Here is a 17,169-nt window from a genome sequence, read left to right as displayed (position 1 = left end):
CAACAGGTGTAGGTAGACCTTACGGTGAAATGCTGAATACAACAGGTGTAGTAGACCTCACGGTGAAATGCTGAATACAACAGGTGTAGTAGACCTTACGGTGAAATGCTGAATACAACAGGTGTAGTAGACCTTACAGTGAAATGCTGAATACAACAGGTGTAGGTAGACCTTACAGTGAAATGCTGAATACAACAGGTGTAGTAGACCTTACAGTGAAATGCTGAATACAACAGGTGTAGTAGACCTTACAGTGAAATGCTTACAGGCTCTAACCAACAGTGCAAAAAGGGTATTAGGTGAACAATAGGTAGGTAAAGAAATAAAACAACAGTAAAAAGACTGGCTTTATACAGTAGAGAGGATATATACAGTAGAGGCTATATACAGTGGAGCGGCTATATACAGTAGAGGTTATATACAGTAGAGAAGCTATATACAGTAGAGAGGCTATATAGACACCGGTTAGTCAGGCTGATTGAGGTAGTATGTACATGAATGTATAGTTAAAATGACTATGCATATATGATGAACAGAGAGTAGCAGCCATGTAAAAGAGGGGTTGGTGGGTGGCGGGACAATGCAGATAGTCCGGGTAGCCATTTGATTACCTGTTCAGGAGTCTTATGGTTTGGGGGTAAAAACTGTTGAGAAGCCTTTTTGTCCTAGACTTGGCACTCCAGTACCGCTTGCCATGCGGTAGTAGAGAGAACAGTCTATGACTGGGGTGGCTGGGATCTTTGACAATTTGTTGGGCCTTCCTCTGACACCACCTGGTATAGAGGTCCTGGATAGCAGGGAGCTTGGCCCCAGTGATGTACTGAGCCGTACGCACTACCCTCTGTAGTTCCTTGCAGTCGGAGGCCGAGTAGTTGCCGTACCATGCAGTGATGCAACCATGCTCTCAATGTTGCAGCTGTAGAACCTTTTGAGGATCTGAGGACCCATGACAAATCTTTTTAGTTTCCTGAGGGGGAATAGACTTTGTCCTGCCCTCTTCACAACTGTCTTGATGTGTTTGGACCATTCTAGTTTGTTGTTGTTGTGGCTAACAAGGAGCTTGAAGCTCTCAACCTGCTCCATTACAGCCCCGTCGATGAGAATGGGGGCGTGCTCAGTCCTCCTTTTCCTGCAGTCCATAATAATCTCCTTAGTCTTGGTTACAATGAGGGATAGGTTGTTATTCTGGCACCACCTGGCCAGGTCTCTGACTTCCTCCCTATTGGCTGTCTCGTCGCTGATCAGGCCTACCACTGTTGTGTCATCTGAAAACTTAATGATGGTGTTGGAGTCATGCCTGGCCATGTAGTTGTGGGTGAACAGGGAGTACAGGAGGGGACTGAGCACGCACCCCTGGGGTGCTCCAGTGTTGAGGATCAGCGTGGCAGATGTGTTGCTACCGTCCGGAAGTCCAGGATCCAGTTGCAGAGGGAGGTGTTTAGTCCCAGGATCCTTAGCATAGTGATGAGGTTTGAGGATACTATGGTGTTGAACGCTGAGCTGTTGTCAATGAAAAGCATTCTCACATAAGTGTTCCTGTTATCCAGGTGGGAAAGGGCAGTGTGGAGTGATATAGAGATTGCATCATCTGTGGATCTGTTTGGGATAATGCAAATTGGAGTGGGTCTAGGGTTTTTGGGATAATGGTTTTGATGTGAACCATTACCTTTCAAAGCACTTCATGGCTACAGACGTGAGTGCTGTGGGTCTTTAGTCATTTAGGCAGGTTGCCTTTGTGTTCTTGGGCACAGGGACTATGGTGGTCTGCTTGAAACATGTTGGTTTTACAGACTAAATCAGGGACATGTTGAAAATGTCAGTGGAGACACCTGCCAGTTGGTCAGCACATGCCCAGAGCACACGTCCTGGTAATCCATCTGGCCCGCAGCCTTGTGAATGTTGACCTGTTTAAAGGTCTTACTCACGTTGGCTACGGAGAGCGTGATCACACAGTCATCCGGAACAGCTGATGCTCTCATGCATGCCTCAGTGCTGCTTGCCTCAAAGCGAGCATAGAAGTGATTTAGCTCGTCTGGTCTAGGCTCGTGTCACTGGGCAGCTCGCGGCTGCGCTTCAGTAATATTAGTTAATCAGTAATGTTTGAGTTATAGTCAGTAATATTAGTTATAGTCAGTAATATTAGTTAGTCAGTGAATCAGTAAAATTAGTGTTATATGTTGTGGTCAAGCCTGAACTGTGTTTCTCAAATGCATGGCATTTCCACCAAGAGATTCTTTGGTAGGCTTTCTTTAGTGACGCAATTGGCTTCTGATATACAGTAGTACAACTCATATCAATAATACCGTGTCTAAGAAAGCTTCTGCCTGTCTTTGAGGTTTAGCTAAGTGTCTCACAATAATAACCTTCCTCTGCCCACAAGGATAGTCCATAAACAAGTGTCCAATGTTCTTCTGTCTTTCCAGGAGAACAATATCTATGAGGCTTGGGGGAGCATTAGTAGCTGTGGTAGGATGCATTTCAGGGAGAATTTGCCCTTTTGATCTTGTGATCTCTACTCCTAAGGAAATTGCTTCTACTACCTGAGTGTAGTCTAATGATTGCAGGACAGAGAAAAACATTGATGTAAAAAATTATATCTGTCTTAAGATGCGGCAGGATTCCGGAACCGAAGCTTGTTTTCAAAGGAAGTCTATGCTTAGGCTATAATGAACTGTAGCAATATAGTGAAAACCTATTTTGTGATGAAAACAATCAAAGGGAACAGGACATGATTCACTCTAGGAATACAATATATTTTCATCCATTCATATTCTGATGTATGCATGGTTCGAGTACATTGTGTTAGCTACATAACCTGACATGGTCTGACCACACCGCACCTGGATGTGTTAGCTTCATCCCCCCATTTTTAAAATGTAACCTTTATTCAACTAGGCAAGCCAGTTAAGAACAAATTCTTATTTACAATGACGGCCTATCCCGGCCAAACCCGGACGACGCTGGGCCAATTGTGCGCCGCCCTCAATCACGGCCGCATGTGATACATCCTGGATTTGAACCAGGGACTGTAGTGACGCCTCCTGCACTGAGATGCAGTGCCTTAGACCGCTGTGCAACTCGGGAGCCCCAAATTCATAACCTGCCATGTAGGAGGGTCTGACCACACAGAACCTGAATGTGTTAACTCCATAACCTGCCATGTAGGAGGGTCTGACCACACAGAACCTGAATGTGTTAACTCCATAACCTGCCATGTAGGAGGGTCTGACCACACACCACCTGAATGTGTTAACTCCATAACCTGCCATGTAGGAGGGTCTGACCACACAGAACCTGAATGTGTTAACTCCATAACCTGCCATGTAGGAGGGTCTGACCACACAGAACCTGAATGTGTTAACTCCATAACCTGCCATGTAGGAGGGTCTGACCACACAGCACCTGAAGAAAGCCAAGTTGATGTTCTTCTACACTCGCTACCCGAGTTCCAACGTACTCAAAACCTTTTTCTCCGATGTCCAGGTATTAAAAAAGTATCTTGTTAATGAATGACCTATCCTATGGCGTGTTCTACTGGTAGAGTGAAGGACCTATCCTATGGCGTGTTCTACTGGTAGAGTGAAGGATCTATCCTATGGCGTGTTCTACTGGTAGAGTGAAGGACCTATCCTATGGCGTGTTCTACTGGTAGAGTGAAGGATCTATCCTATGGCGTGTTCTACTGGTAGAGTGAAGGACCTATCCTATGGCGTGTTCTACTGGTAGAGTGAAGGACCTATCCTATGGTGTGTTCTACTGGTAGAGTGAATGACCTATCCTATGGTGTGTTCTACTGGTAGAGTGAAGGACCTATCCTATGGTGTGTTCTACTGGTAGTGTGAAGGACCTATCCTATGGCGTGTTCTACTGGTAGAGTGAAGGATCTATCCTATGGCGTGTTCTACTGGTAGAGTGAAGGACCTATCCTATGGCGTGTTCTACTGGTAGAGTGAAGGACCTATCCTATGGTGTGTTCTACTGGTAGAGTGAAGGATCTATCCTATGGCGTGTTCTACTGGTAGAGTGAAGGACCTATCCTATGGCGTGTTCTACTGGTAGAGTGAAGGACCTATCCTATGGTGTGTTCTACTGGTGTTCTACTGGTAGAGTGAATGATCTATCCTATGGCGTGTTCTGCTGGTAGAGTGAAGGACCTATCCTATGGCGTGTTCTACTGGTAGAGTGAAGGACCTATTCTATGGCGTGTTCTACTGGTAGAGTGAAGGACCTATCCTATGGTGTGTTCTACTGGTAGTGTGAAGGACCTATCCTATGGCGTGTTCTACTGGTAGAGTGAAGGACCTATCCTATGGCGTGTTCTACTGGTAGAGTGAAGGACCTATCCTATGGTGTGTTCTACTGGTAGTGTGAAGGACCTATCCTATGGCATGTTCTACTGGTAGAGTGAAGGACCTATCCTATGGCGTGTTCTACTGGTAGAGTGAAGGACCTATCCTATGGCGTGTTCTACTGGTAGAGTGAAGGACCTATCCTATGGTGTGTTCTACTGGTAGTGTGAAGGACCTATCCTATGGCGTGTTCTACTGGTAGAGTGAAGGACCTATCCTATGGTGTGTTCTACTGGTAGTGTGAAGGACCTATCCTATGGCGTGTTCTACTGGTAGAGTGAAGGACCTATCCTATGGCGTGTTCTACTGGTAGAGTGAAGGACCTATCCTATGGCGTGTTCTACTGGTAGAGTGAAGGACCTATCCTATGGCGTGTTCTACTGGTAGAGTGAAGGATCTATCCTATGGCGTGTTCTACTGGTAGGGTGAAGGACCTATCCTATGGCGTGTTCTACTGGTAGAGTGAAGGACCTATCCTATGGCGTGTTCTACTGGTAGGGTGAATGCCTGAATGGGCAAACCAATTGAGCTAAAATCCCTTAATTGAAAACAATCACTGAACACATAACTGTGGGCAATTTGCTTTTATTCAAATAGTTCATACATGATTTATTGACAAAGACAGTCAAAAACAAGTGGGATGACCAACACAAACTAAATAAAATGCTACACAATGAAATAACAAAACACATGATGTACTTACTGTTTCTTTCTTTCTTTGCGTCCCCATACAGCTCACTCGGTGTATCACGTCCCAGCTGATTAAATGGTTCAGTAACTTCAGAGAGTTCTACTATATTCAGATGGAGAAGTTTGCCCGGCAGGCCCGAGTGGAGGGAGTTAACAGTGTGAGGGACGTAGCAGTGAGCAGAGACTCGGAGCTCTTCAGAGCCCTCAACATGCACTACAACAAGGCCAATGACTTTCAGGTAGGCTAAAACATCTCGTTTGTGTATTCAAAGAGAATCTCGTTCGTGTAGTCATTTAGCCTCATATGACCATCCTGATCTAGAGAGTTTTCATTCTGTTTTGCTAAGTGTATTTACACAGAATTCTTTTAAATTGTAAAAAAAAAAAAATCTGGTCTCTTACGACCAGGATGGTTGTAAGAGGCTAGGATTCATTGTGCTGCTCACATCTTCACCTCTCTAATGTATTTCTAATGCAGATCTTCACCAATAAATACATCTTAAGTTTGCTCAGGTGGATCAGACAGCCAAAGGATAAAATAGTATGCATAATACATTGTTTATGGGTGGTTGGCATGTACAACAGGTGTGTTAGTCTACCTGTACAACAGGTGTGTTAGTCTACCTGTACAACAGGTGTGTTAGTCTACCTGTACAACAGGTGTGTTAGTCTACCTGTACAACAGGTGTGTTAGTCTACCTGTACAACAGGTGTGTTAGTCTACCTGTACAACAGGTGTGTTAGTCTACCTGTACAACAGGTGTGTTAGTCTACCTGTACAACAGGTGTGTTAGTCTACCTGTACAACAGGTGTGTTAGTCTACCTGTACAACAGGTGTGTTAGTCTACCTGTACAACAGGTGTGTTAGTCTACCTGTACAACAGGTGTGTTAGTCTACCTGTACAACAGGTGTGTTAGTCTACCTGTACAACAGGTGTGTTAGTCTACCTGTACAACAGGTGTGTTAGTCTACCTGTACAACAGGTGTGTTAGTCTACCTGTACAACAGGTGTGTTAGTCTACCTGTACAACAGGTGTGTTAGTCTACCTGTACAACAGGTGTGTTAGTCTACCTGTACAACAGGTGTGTTAGTCTACCTGTACAACAGGTGTGTTAGTCTACCTGTACAACAGGTGTGTTAGTCTACATGTACAACAGGTGTGTTAGTCTACATGTACAACAGGTGTGTTAGTGGAAGTCTACATGTACAACAGGTGTGTTAGTGGAAGTCTACATGTACAACTGATACACAGCACTATACTAACACACCTTCAAATTAGTGGGTTCGGGCTATTTAAGCCACACCCGTTGCTGACAGGTGTATATAAATCAAGCACACCGACATGCAATCTCCATAGACAAACATTGGCAGCAGAATAGCCTTACTGAAGAGCTAAGTGACTTTCAAATGTGGCACCGTCATAGGATGCCACCTTTCCAACAAATCAGTTTGTCAAATTTCTGCCCTGCTAGAGCTGCCCCGGTCAACTGTAAGTGCTGTTATTGTGAAGTTGAAATGTCTAGGAGCAACAACGGCTCAGTCGCAAAGTGGTAGGCCACCAAAGCTCACAGAAAGGGACAACCAAGTGCTGAAGCGCATAAAAAATAATCTGTCCTGGATTGCAACACTTACTACCAAGTTCCAAACTGCCTCTGGAAGCAACGTCAGCACTAGAACGGTTCGTCTTAAGCTTCATGAAATGTGTTTCCATGACGGAGCAGCCGCACACAAGCCTAAGATCACCATAGACAATGCCAAGCATCGGCTGGAGTGGTAAAGCTCGCCAACATTGGATTCTGGAACTGTGGAAATACATTCTCTGGAGTGATGAATCACGCTTCACCATCTGGCAGTCCGACAGACGAATCTGGGTTTGGCGGATGCCAGGAGAGCGTTACCTGCCTGACTGCATAGTTTGGTGGAGGAGGAATAATGGTCTGGGGCTGTTTTTCATGTTTCAGGCCCCTTAGTTCCAGTGAATGAAAAACGAAAACACTACAGCATACACTGACATTCTAGATGATTCTGTGTTTCCAATTTTATGGTAACAGTTTGAGGAAGGCCCTTTCCTGTTTCAGCATGACAATTCCCTCGTGTATAAAGCGAGGTCCATACAGAAATGGTTTGTCAAGATCGGTATGGAAGAACTTGACTAGCCTGCATAGAGCCCTGACCTCAAGCCCGTCGTATACCTTTGGGATGAATTGGAACGCCGACTGCGAGCCAGGCCTAATCGCCCAACCACAGTCCCTAACCTCACCAATAATCTTGTGGCTGAATGGAAGCAAGTCCCTGCAGCAATGTTCCAACATCTAGTGGAAAGCCTTCCCAGAAGAGTGGAGGCTGTTATAGCAGCAAAGGGGAGACCAACTCAATATTAATGCCCATGATCTCGGAATATGTTTGACGAGCAGGTGTCCACATACTTTTGGCCATGTAGTGTACTGTATTTTAGTGGAAGTCTAAACACAGATTTCTGTTTGAGTGTTATACCTGTACACATCTACAAAGATCAATGCAGTTGAGGTGAGTTGGTGAACACACAAATAAACAAAACAAAAAACACTTCTGTTTGTTTATAAAGATGTTTTGAAGCCACAAACGGGTCCCCGAATCAAAGTAGTCCCCATAACATCAAAAGACCACCACCATACCCACATAAAAAAAAATACTGCAGTTTACTATAGAATACTGTTGTACTTACTATAGAACTATATTGTATTCTGTAGTATACTATACTACTCTAGTTTCCCTTGATCATGTAGTGCTTACTGTATAATTGTGTAGTATACTGTAAAATATTATACTCCACATCGATCATGTAGTGCTTACTATATAGCTTTTGGTAGTATTACTGTACGGCAAATTGTATCGATATGCTAATAATAATTTGCATATGCCCTGCCCATTCCCCACCCCCATATCCCAATTTGTGCCACCCATGAGTGAGAAACCTGCATGCCAAGTATAGTCTATATATTGTGTTCCCAACAGGTCAGAGAAAAGGGTAGACCCTATGAACTGAGCTGTTGAGACCCCCAGCCCAACTTATAGGTTTTGGACAATTTGCTCTTTTAATATTTCTCCAGTTGATTTCCTCAAGGACAAAACCTTATAAAAAGTAGATAAGTAAGATCAAACAGAAATACCATTGTAAATACTACAGGCTACTGCAGTAATGTTCACAAAAATACTACAGTAAATACTAGTCTACTGCAGTGCTGCAATACTACACAAGAAAACTACATATACTACAATCATATCAACAAAAACACTATAGAGTAAACAACAGTAGTACTTTTTTCCCCTATGGGTATTTTACAGTAGGCATGGGGTTATTTTCTTCAAATGCATCAACACAACCAACCACTGATGTGCATGGCCAAAGAGCTCTAATTGTCATCTGACAATAACACTGGTTCCAATCCAAGGGCCAATGCCGTTTAGCCAACTCCAGGTATTTTTTACACTTGTTGGATGATATTACACTAGACTGATGCAGAAAATAACCTAAAATTTCATGGTGGATCTTTGAAGTTATGGGGCTATTTTGCTTCCAATGGTCCTGGGGCCTTTGTTTATGTCAACAGCATCATTAACTTAACTCACTGCCAGGATATTTTAGCCCAAAACTTGGTTGCCTCTGCTAGAAGACTGAAACTTGGCCGCAAGTGGATCTTCCAGCAAAGGGAACACATCAAAATTCAGAAAGAAATGGTTAATTGACCAGAAAAATCTAAATTTTGCAACGGCCATCTCAGTCTCCGGACTTGAACCCCATTGAAAACCGATTGTTTGATTCAAAGAGGATAGTCCGTAAGAGCAGACTAAGAACATCAAGGGTCTGGAAAGATTCTGTATGGACGAATGATCTCAGATCCTTTCCAATGTGTTCTAGAATCTCATAAAACAGAGTAGGAAAAAGGCTCCGTGCCATTATCCTCGCAAGGGCAGGTATTGAAAACAGGGGTACCAATATTCACCCCGCAGCTTTTAGATAATTTGTTGTGAACCTTTTTCTGTGCTCTTATATTAGCATAAAAAAAAGATCAATTTGTTTTGTTTTACAAATCGCTCAGTATTTGAATTTTGTTTTTTGTTGCTAATCTTTATCTCGGGTGCCAATAATTTTGGGCCTGATTAACAACGTTCGTTCAGAGGAGTAGAGTTGGAGAATTCATTACTTTTGTTGTTGTTGCTTATTCTGTCAGATGTCTTGCTTGCTAAAGCTGGTTGGAGACTAGAATAGTTTTCATTAGTCCATCAACAGAGACTGAAATGTTTATTCTGCCCCCCCCCCCCCCCCTTCAAACAAGCCTCCTGCCAGCCTGTTTACTCACCCAACCATTGTGATCTCCTCTCTCAGGCCACTGAGCACATGACAAGTCATTTAGAACAACAGATGGGTGCCAAAAGAGCCACAAAAAATGAATTCATTTCCTGCTGAAGAAATACCCATTTATGTTGGCATAAAAAGCATGTATAACTTACCTTACCATCAACAAAAGTGTCAGAATATACATTGTATATGAGAAAATGTTCCATATCCTACTCCGATGTCATCATACAGTCCTTGGTCTGTATAGGTTAGAGCTATAATGTTGATCTCGAGCACTCATCTTTTTTATCCAAAATGGTGGTCGGCTTTGTTTGAATTGCAGATTGCCCTTTTGAAATCGAACCGATTGTGCCTTTTATCCACAGGTCCCCGACAGGTTTCTTGAGGTGGCTGAGATCACACTACAGGAGTTTTACATTGCCATCTCTCTGGCCAGAGACTCAGACCCATCCTGGAAGAAAGTCATCTATAAGGTTATCTGTAAACTGGACAGTGACGTACCGGCTGAATTCAAAGCCCCCTTCACAACGTAGAAAGAGCCAGACAAGAGAGTTTAACCCAGGATGATTGGCGCTGTATTAAAATATATATATATATTTCCCTGCATGTCCCACTGAATTTAAGCATCCTTCAAAAAGCTCACCTCACAACATAGACCTTTTTTGCAATTTGATTTCCACGATTCCTCTCCTTTAAAAAAACAAAAACAAATTAGGGAAGAGGAAACTTGTAAACAAATGAGGAAACTTGTAAACAAATGCATGGGTAAGAAAATACTCCTATAGTCAGAGAGGTGTGTTTAATCCTTTTATGTATACATATTCTCTCTTAGTGCCAGAGGACTCTACTGAATATGTGTCACTATCAATGTTGACAGTTCTGGATAAAAGCATCTGCAAAATACCATATTAACCGCAGTAGACCTACAGCTAAAATACCATATTAACCACAGTAGACCTACAGCTAAAATACCATATTAACTGCAGTAGACCTACAGCTAAAATACCATATTAACCGCAGTAGGACTACTATCTACTGCAGTGAAATAACATTTTAACTGCAGTCTGGCCTTCAGCAGCCTACTAACCATGCCACAAACAGAAAGATCTGCCATGTGCAAGTGTCTGTAGTTGTGTGAATCTCTGGGCAAATTACATTTCTGTTAGACATGTGAATCAAAATGGAATTGGCCTGTCGAGCAGCCTTATGAACCAGTATATCATTTTAAAACGGGCATAATGAATTGTACAATGTGTATTTTTTTTTTGCTATATCAACACGATTAACAATAATACAAGAGGCCTTGGTTCACGGTTTCTTTTATACATACATCAATTGAAACAAGCATTTCGTAGGCTTAAATTAATTAAATACCTGCAGTATGTTAGGATTATTTGATTAGATAAATCAAAATATCTGTTTTCCAACTCTCAAGAGGACAGAAGGCAGACTGTGGCAAAGGAAAAAGACACAGAGACAAAAATAAAAGCCACAATAACATTATTCTTTAATATTTAAGCATGTCACAAGTCTTTTTCTTCTACTCAAGACAATTTAGGTTTTTACCCAAAAAAATATTGTTGCAATTGATGTGACATGTATACAGTCGTGGCCAAATGTTTTGAGAATGACACATTCATTTTCAAAGTCTGCTGCCTCAGTTTGTATGATGGCAATTTGTATATACTCCAGAATGTTATGAAGAGTGATCAGATGAATTACAATTCATTGCAATGTTCCTCTTTGCCATGCAAATGAACTGAATCCCCAAAAATTCCACGCATCATGTCAGTGATTCTCTTCTTAACACAGCTGTGAGTGTTGACGAGGACAAGGCTGGAGAGCACTCTGTCATGCTGATTGAGTTTGAATAACAGACTGGAAGCTTCAAAAGGAGGGTGGTGCTTGGAATCATTGTTCTTCCTCTGTCAACCATGGTTACATGCAAGGAAACACGTGCCGTCATCATTGCTTTGCACAAAAAGGGCTTCACAGGCAAGGATATTGCTGCCAGTAAGATTGCACCTAAATCAACCATTTATCGGATCATCAAGAACTTCAAGGAGAGCGGTTCAATTGTTGTGAAGGTGGCTTCAGGGCGCCCAATAAAGTCCAGCAAGCGCCAGGACCGTCTCCCAAAGTTGATTCAGCTGCGGGATCGGGGCACCACCAGTACAGAGCTTGTTCAGGAATGGCAGCAGGCAGGTGTGAGTGCATCTGCACGCACAGTAAGGCGAAGACTTTTGGAGGATGGCCTGGTGTCAAGAAGGGCAGCGAAGAAGCCACTTCTCTCCTGGAAAAACATCAGGGACAGACTGATATTCTGCAAAAGATACAGGGATTGGACTGCTGAGGACTGGGGTAATTTTCTCTAATGAATCCATGTTTCCGATTGTTTGGGGCATCCATAAAAAAGCTTGTCCGGAGAAGACAAGGTGCCAACAGTAAAGCATCCTGAGACCATTCATGTGTGGGGTTGCTTCTCAGCCAAGGTAGTGGGCTCACTCACAATTTTGCCTAAGAACACAGCCATGAATAAAGAATGGTACCAACACATCCTCCGAGAGCAACTTCTCCCAACCATCCAGGAACAGTTTGGTGACGAACAATGCCTTTTCCAGCATGACGGAGCACCTTGCCATAAGGCAAAAGTGATAACTAAGTGGCTCAGGGAACAAAACATTGAAACTCCCCAGACCTTAATCCCATTGAGAACTTGTGGTCAATCCTCAAGAGGCGGGTGGACAAACAAAAACCCACATTCTGACAAACTCAAAGCATTGATTATGCAAGAATGGGCTGCCATCAGTTAGGATGTGGCCCAGAAGTTAATTGACAGCATGCCAGGGCAGATTGCAGAGGTCTTGAAAAGGGGTCAACACTGCAAATATTGACTCTTTTTGCATCAACTTCATGTAATTGTCAATAAAAGCATTTGACACTTATGAAATGCTTGTAATTATAATTCAGTATTCCATAGTAACATCTGACAAAAATATCTACAGACACCGAAGCAGCAAACTTGGTGGAAATGAATGTGTTATTCGCAAAACTTTTGGCCATGACTGTAGAGTAACAATATATAGTTGTAAAACACTGTAGAAAAATCCCATGTCACTTCATACAGCTGAAATAAGACTGTTGAATGACACTGAACAAGAAAATTAAAACAGAACATGTGAAGTGTTGGTCCCATGTTTCAGCTGAAATAAAAGATCCCAGAAATGCTCCATACACACAAAAAACGTAATTTTCTATAAAATGTTGTCCACACATTTGTTTACATCCCTGTTAGTGAGCATTTCTGTTGCCAAGATAATCCAACATGATCATTACACAGGAGCACCTTGTGCTGGGGATAAAAGACCACTCTAAAATGTGCAGTTTTGTCCCAAAACATAATGCCACAGAAGTTTTGAGGGAGCGTGTAGTTGGCATGCTGACTGCAGGAATGTCCACCAGAGCTGTTGTCAGATAATTTAATGTTCATTTCTCTACCATAAGCCACCTCCAACGTCGTTTTAGATAATTTGTCAGTACGTCCACCCGGCCCCACAACATGTATGGTGTGTGGTTTGCTGATGTCAACGTTGTGGACAGTGCCCCATGGTGGCGGTGAAGGTTATGGCAGGCTACGGACAACGAACACAATTTAATTGTTGGCAATTTGAATGCAGAGATACCGTGATGACATCTTGAGGCCCATAGTGAGGCCCGTTGTGAGGCCCATTTTTTAAAGGTATCTGTGACCAACAGATGTATATCTGTATTCCCAGTCATGTGAAATCCATAGATCAGAGCCAAATGAATTTATTTAAATTAACTAATTTCCTTATATAATCTAAGTAAAATCTTTGAAATTGTTGCATGTTGCATTTATATTTTTGTTCACTCTAAATATCCATTAGCTACTACATATTGATTGGTAGAAATGTGCTTTGTTAGGTATTTTAGTATTAGAAACATTCTGTAACTAACCACATTTTTTATTCAATATTACTCACCTTGACGTCGCTCTGCTGAAAGTTCCAGCCATTGCCCAGGAAACGTCTAAGCTCCATATCGGCTATGCTAATTGAACAAGGTCTTCAACAGGTGTTCAGGTGATATCTTCATAGCCAGCAACATCTGTTGATTGTCACTCAAAGCAGATGTTTCAGAGGCATGTATCTAGGTCTTGTGTATCTTCAGTAAAATCGCGTCACACAGCAATTGGACAATAGCTAACCCCTGGGCAAAGAGATGTATAGAGATCGCAGCGTTGTATTTGTCCCATTAAAGCGTCTGTGAACGCACGGGCAGCGCCATTGAGGCCATCTCCATTTTTTAAAAAGTTGTACCTTTTATCTTCTACAACTTCTATGAGTAGGTAAACAAACTGAAAGGGTGACGTACCGCCACCTGGAGTGTGTTGTTTGTACAGGTATAGAGACGAGGTTGGTGACGTACTGCCACCTGGAGTGTGTTGTTTGTACAGGTATAGAGACGAGGTTGGTGACGTACCGCCACCTGGAGTGTGTTGTTTGTACAGGTTATGGAACATTTCCTCACAAGTATAATTATTTGTCTGATCTCTCGTGATGACCAGAATACAATTGTGTGATCCTTCCTTAACCCATAGGAAGGTCCCACCCAATTTGACTACTTCAAAATGGTGATAGTCCTCAATGGACGCTGGCCATGCTAAAACAGTTTTTTTGGGGTACTAAGAGTATAGACCAGTTGTTTTAAATTTAAAAAGAGAAGAATGTCCTTCTATACAGTGAAACAGGTGGCAGCGCAGAGACAGCTCCTATGGGCTCTGGTCAAAAAAGTAGTGAACTATGAATGGGAATAGGGAGTCATTTGGGATGCAGACTTTGAGCTACAGTATAGAACATTTGGTACAGTATGCCATTCAACAACCATTCACAACTACAGGATACAGTGTATTCCTCTCAGATTGTCATAATTGACAATATTCACTCAACAGGATCATATAACCACTGCATGATAATCTCAGATTGACAGGTCAGAAACAAGACAGTCTGGATTATATCTGTGTAGTCAGAATTTATTTCAGTCCAATTAGCAATAGGAATAAAAGTCATGTGACGAGAATACAGAAGAAGGAGAAATTGATGACCATTGATGACCATTGATGGTTGACCATTGATGACCATTGATGACCATTGATGACCATTGATGGTTGACCATTGATGACCATTGATGGTTGACCATTGATGACCATTGATGGTTGACCATTGATGGTTGACCATTGATGGTTGACCATTGATGGTTGACCATTGATGACCATTGATGGTTGACCATTGATGGTTGACCATTGATGACCATTGATGGTTGACCATTGATGGTTGACCATTGATGACCATTGATGGTTGACCATTGATGACCATTGATGGTTGACCATTGATGGTTTAGTTTTCTTTTTGGCTCGATTACCTATCAGGAACACGTCGTTTGCCTCAGTTAGCAAGTTGATAGTGTAGAATTGCCCATTATCAGAAACTTCTAGATGTTTTGGTTGTGTTTCACAAGGTGATTCTGCGTGACTGTCACGGATTGTTTATTTATATAAGATCATGTAAACGGCACAAAATATATACTGGACTTTCAATTCAGTATTTTATTTGTTGCAAGAAACAATGAGTGTGAACTTTCTTAAAGTTTAGGAGATTAAATTATGTGAAATGCAAATGAGGTAACAGATTTTTGAATTAAAATCAAATTAAAGACAGTGATACTATGTGGTTTGAGTACCGAAAACTCATTTCATTTTGCGTTAACCCCCCCCCCCGACACACACATGCACTGAGAGGCAAAGGGTAAGCCTCCGTGTAGCAGTTTGAGAGTTCCTTGCTCATGGGCACAATAGCAGCCAGTGACTCAGACACCAGCAGTCCACTATCCACTTCCTCGCTAGGCTCGGGGCTTGAACCAAGAACCTTCCTGTTCCTGTTCCGCCACTCTAACCTATGCTACATACTTCCTGTAACACAGTAGGACCTTAAGAGATATGAACACAGAGGGAAATGGAGGTTGTTTTTGAGATACTGAAATGTTCGTAACTTTGAAAAAAAAGAAGAGAAAAATATATCACCATAAAATTAGGTTTGTATCGTTGAGGTTCTACTGAATGTGGGTCACATGAAAACAGACATCACAGAAGACTCTCCATGACGTAGCCCATATGACCACTCACACGAGACTCTCCTGCTTGTTTTTTGTGTGTGTGAAACCTTTTATTGTTTTCTTTCGTTTATTTCTTAAAATTAAGCAACAGTGCTAACATACACGTAGACGTTACAGCTTGTACAGTAGAAAATGAGAAGCACACTGGTGCAAAAAAAATTATAAACTTACCAATCGAAAAGCATAGGATGAAAGAAAATAAAAACTACACAATTCTAAATGAACATCAAGAATGTCAACAGAAAGCTATATCCTGTATTCTAAGAATGGAATAAACAGCTACGGATTTCCTAAACGTCGGCCTGTAGAGTGTGTCTGATATTCAGTCTGCAGACCTAGAGGAGAAAAAAAGAGAGAAGAAAACTGATTGAAAAAATATGCAACACATATATATATATATTTTAAAAAAAAAGGGTATTCTGCAATTGCTACATCGAAATTGACTTTTCACTTAATGATCTTACAATAACAATACATCTTCCAAAATTAGGAAAACATAATATAGACAACGGATGAAAAAAATAAACTTTTGTTACGTGTCATTAAATTGTAACAATTTAACTACACTGAGCAAAAAATAAAAACGCAACATGTAGAAACTGTGAAATAAAAGATCCCAGAAAAGGTTCCATTTGCACAAAAAAAAAGTTTATTTCTCTCAAATGTTGTTGCACAAATTAGTTTACATCCCTGTTAGCAAGCATCTCTCTTTTGCCAAGATAATATATCCATCTGATCGGGTGGCACATCAAGAAACTGATTAAACAGCATGATCATTACACAGGTGCTGGGGACTAATGGCCACTAAAATGTTCCGTTTTGTCACAACACATTGCCACAGATGTCTCAAGTTTTGAGGGAGCGTGCAATTGTCATGCTGACTGCAGGAATGTCCACCAGAGCTGTTGCCAGAGAATTTAATTACTGCCAGTTAATTTCTCTATCATAAGCCGCCTCCAATGTTGTTTTAGAGAATTTGGCAGTACGTCCGGCTTCTTCACCTGCGGGATCGTCTGAGACCAGCAACTCGAACAGCTGATGAAACTGTGGGTTTGCACAACCGAAGAAGTTCTCCAAAAACTGTCAGGAACCGTCTCAGGGAAGCTCATCTTCATGCTCGTCGTCCTCACCGGGGTTCTTGACCTGATCGGTGTCGTAACTGACTTCAGTGGGCAAATGTTCACCTTCGATGGCCTCTGGAACGCTGGAGAAGAGTGCTCTTCACAGACGCATTCCGGTTTCAACTGTACCGGGCAGATGACAGACAGCGTGCATGGCGTTGTGTGGGCGAGCGGTTTTCTGATGTCAACGTTATGAACAGAGTGCCACATGGTGGCGGTGGGGTTATGGTATGGGGCAGGCATAAGCTACCGACAATGAACACAATTGCATTTTATCGATTGCAATTTGAATGCAGAGAGATACCGTGTCGACATCTTGAGGCCCATTGTCGTGCCATTCATCCGCTGCCATCGCCTCATGTTTCAACACACAGCCCAATGTTGCAATCACACATTCCACAGGACACAATCAACAGCCTGATCAACTCTATGTGAAGGAGATGTGTCGCGCTGCATGAGGCAAATGGTGGTCACA

The 17,169-nt window shown here is 42.2% G+C and overlaps 2 protein-coding genes across 2 annotated transcripts in view; one reads left to right on the top strand and one right to left on the bottom strand.

The window, feature by feature from the left end:
* Positions 1 to 1,681: 1,681 nt before the first annotated feature.
* LOC109881451 (prospero homeobox protein 1-like) lies at positions 1,682 to 10,327 on the top strand. The gene is made up of 4 exons (XM_031837952.1): positions 1,682 to 1,693; positions 3,382 to 3,483; positions 5,084 to 5,278; positions 9,747 to 10,327. Exons 1-4 carry the CDS (start codon positions 1,682 to 1,684, stop codon positions 9,912 to 9,914), a joined length of 477 nt encoding a protein of 158 aa, XP_031693812.1. The 3' UTR covers positions 9,915 to 10,327.
* Positions 10,328 to 14,413: 4,086 nt separating this feature from the next.
* Positions 14,414 to 17,169, bottom strand: part of LOC109881452 (YLP motif-containing protein 1) — a 55,960-nt gene continuing 53,204 nt past the window's right edge. The window contains exon 23 of the mRNA XM_031837950.1: positions 14,414 to 15,908. The gene's annotated coding sequence lies outside the window, so the exon portion shown is untranslated. The remainder of the gene's footprint in view (positions 15,909 to 17,169) is intronic.

Source organism: Oncorhynchus kisutch, linkage group LG12, assembly GCF_002021735.2.
Source record: "Oncorhynchus kisutch isolate 150728-3 linkage group LG12, Okis_V2, whole genome shotgun sequence".
In the NCBI taxonomy this organism is placed as follows: Eukaryota; Metazoa; Chordata; class Actinopteri; order Salmoniformes; family Salmonidae; genus Oncorhynchus; species Oncorhynchus kisutch.
Note: the sequence above shows the minus strand (reverse complement) of the source record. Positions and strands in the feature narration are given on the sequence as shown.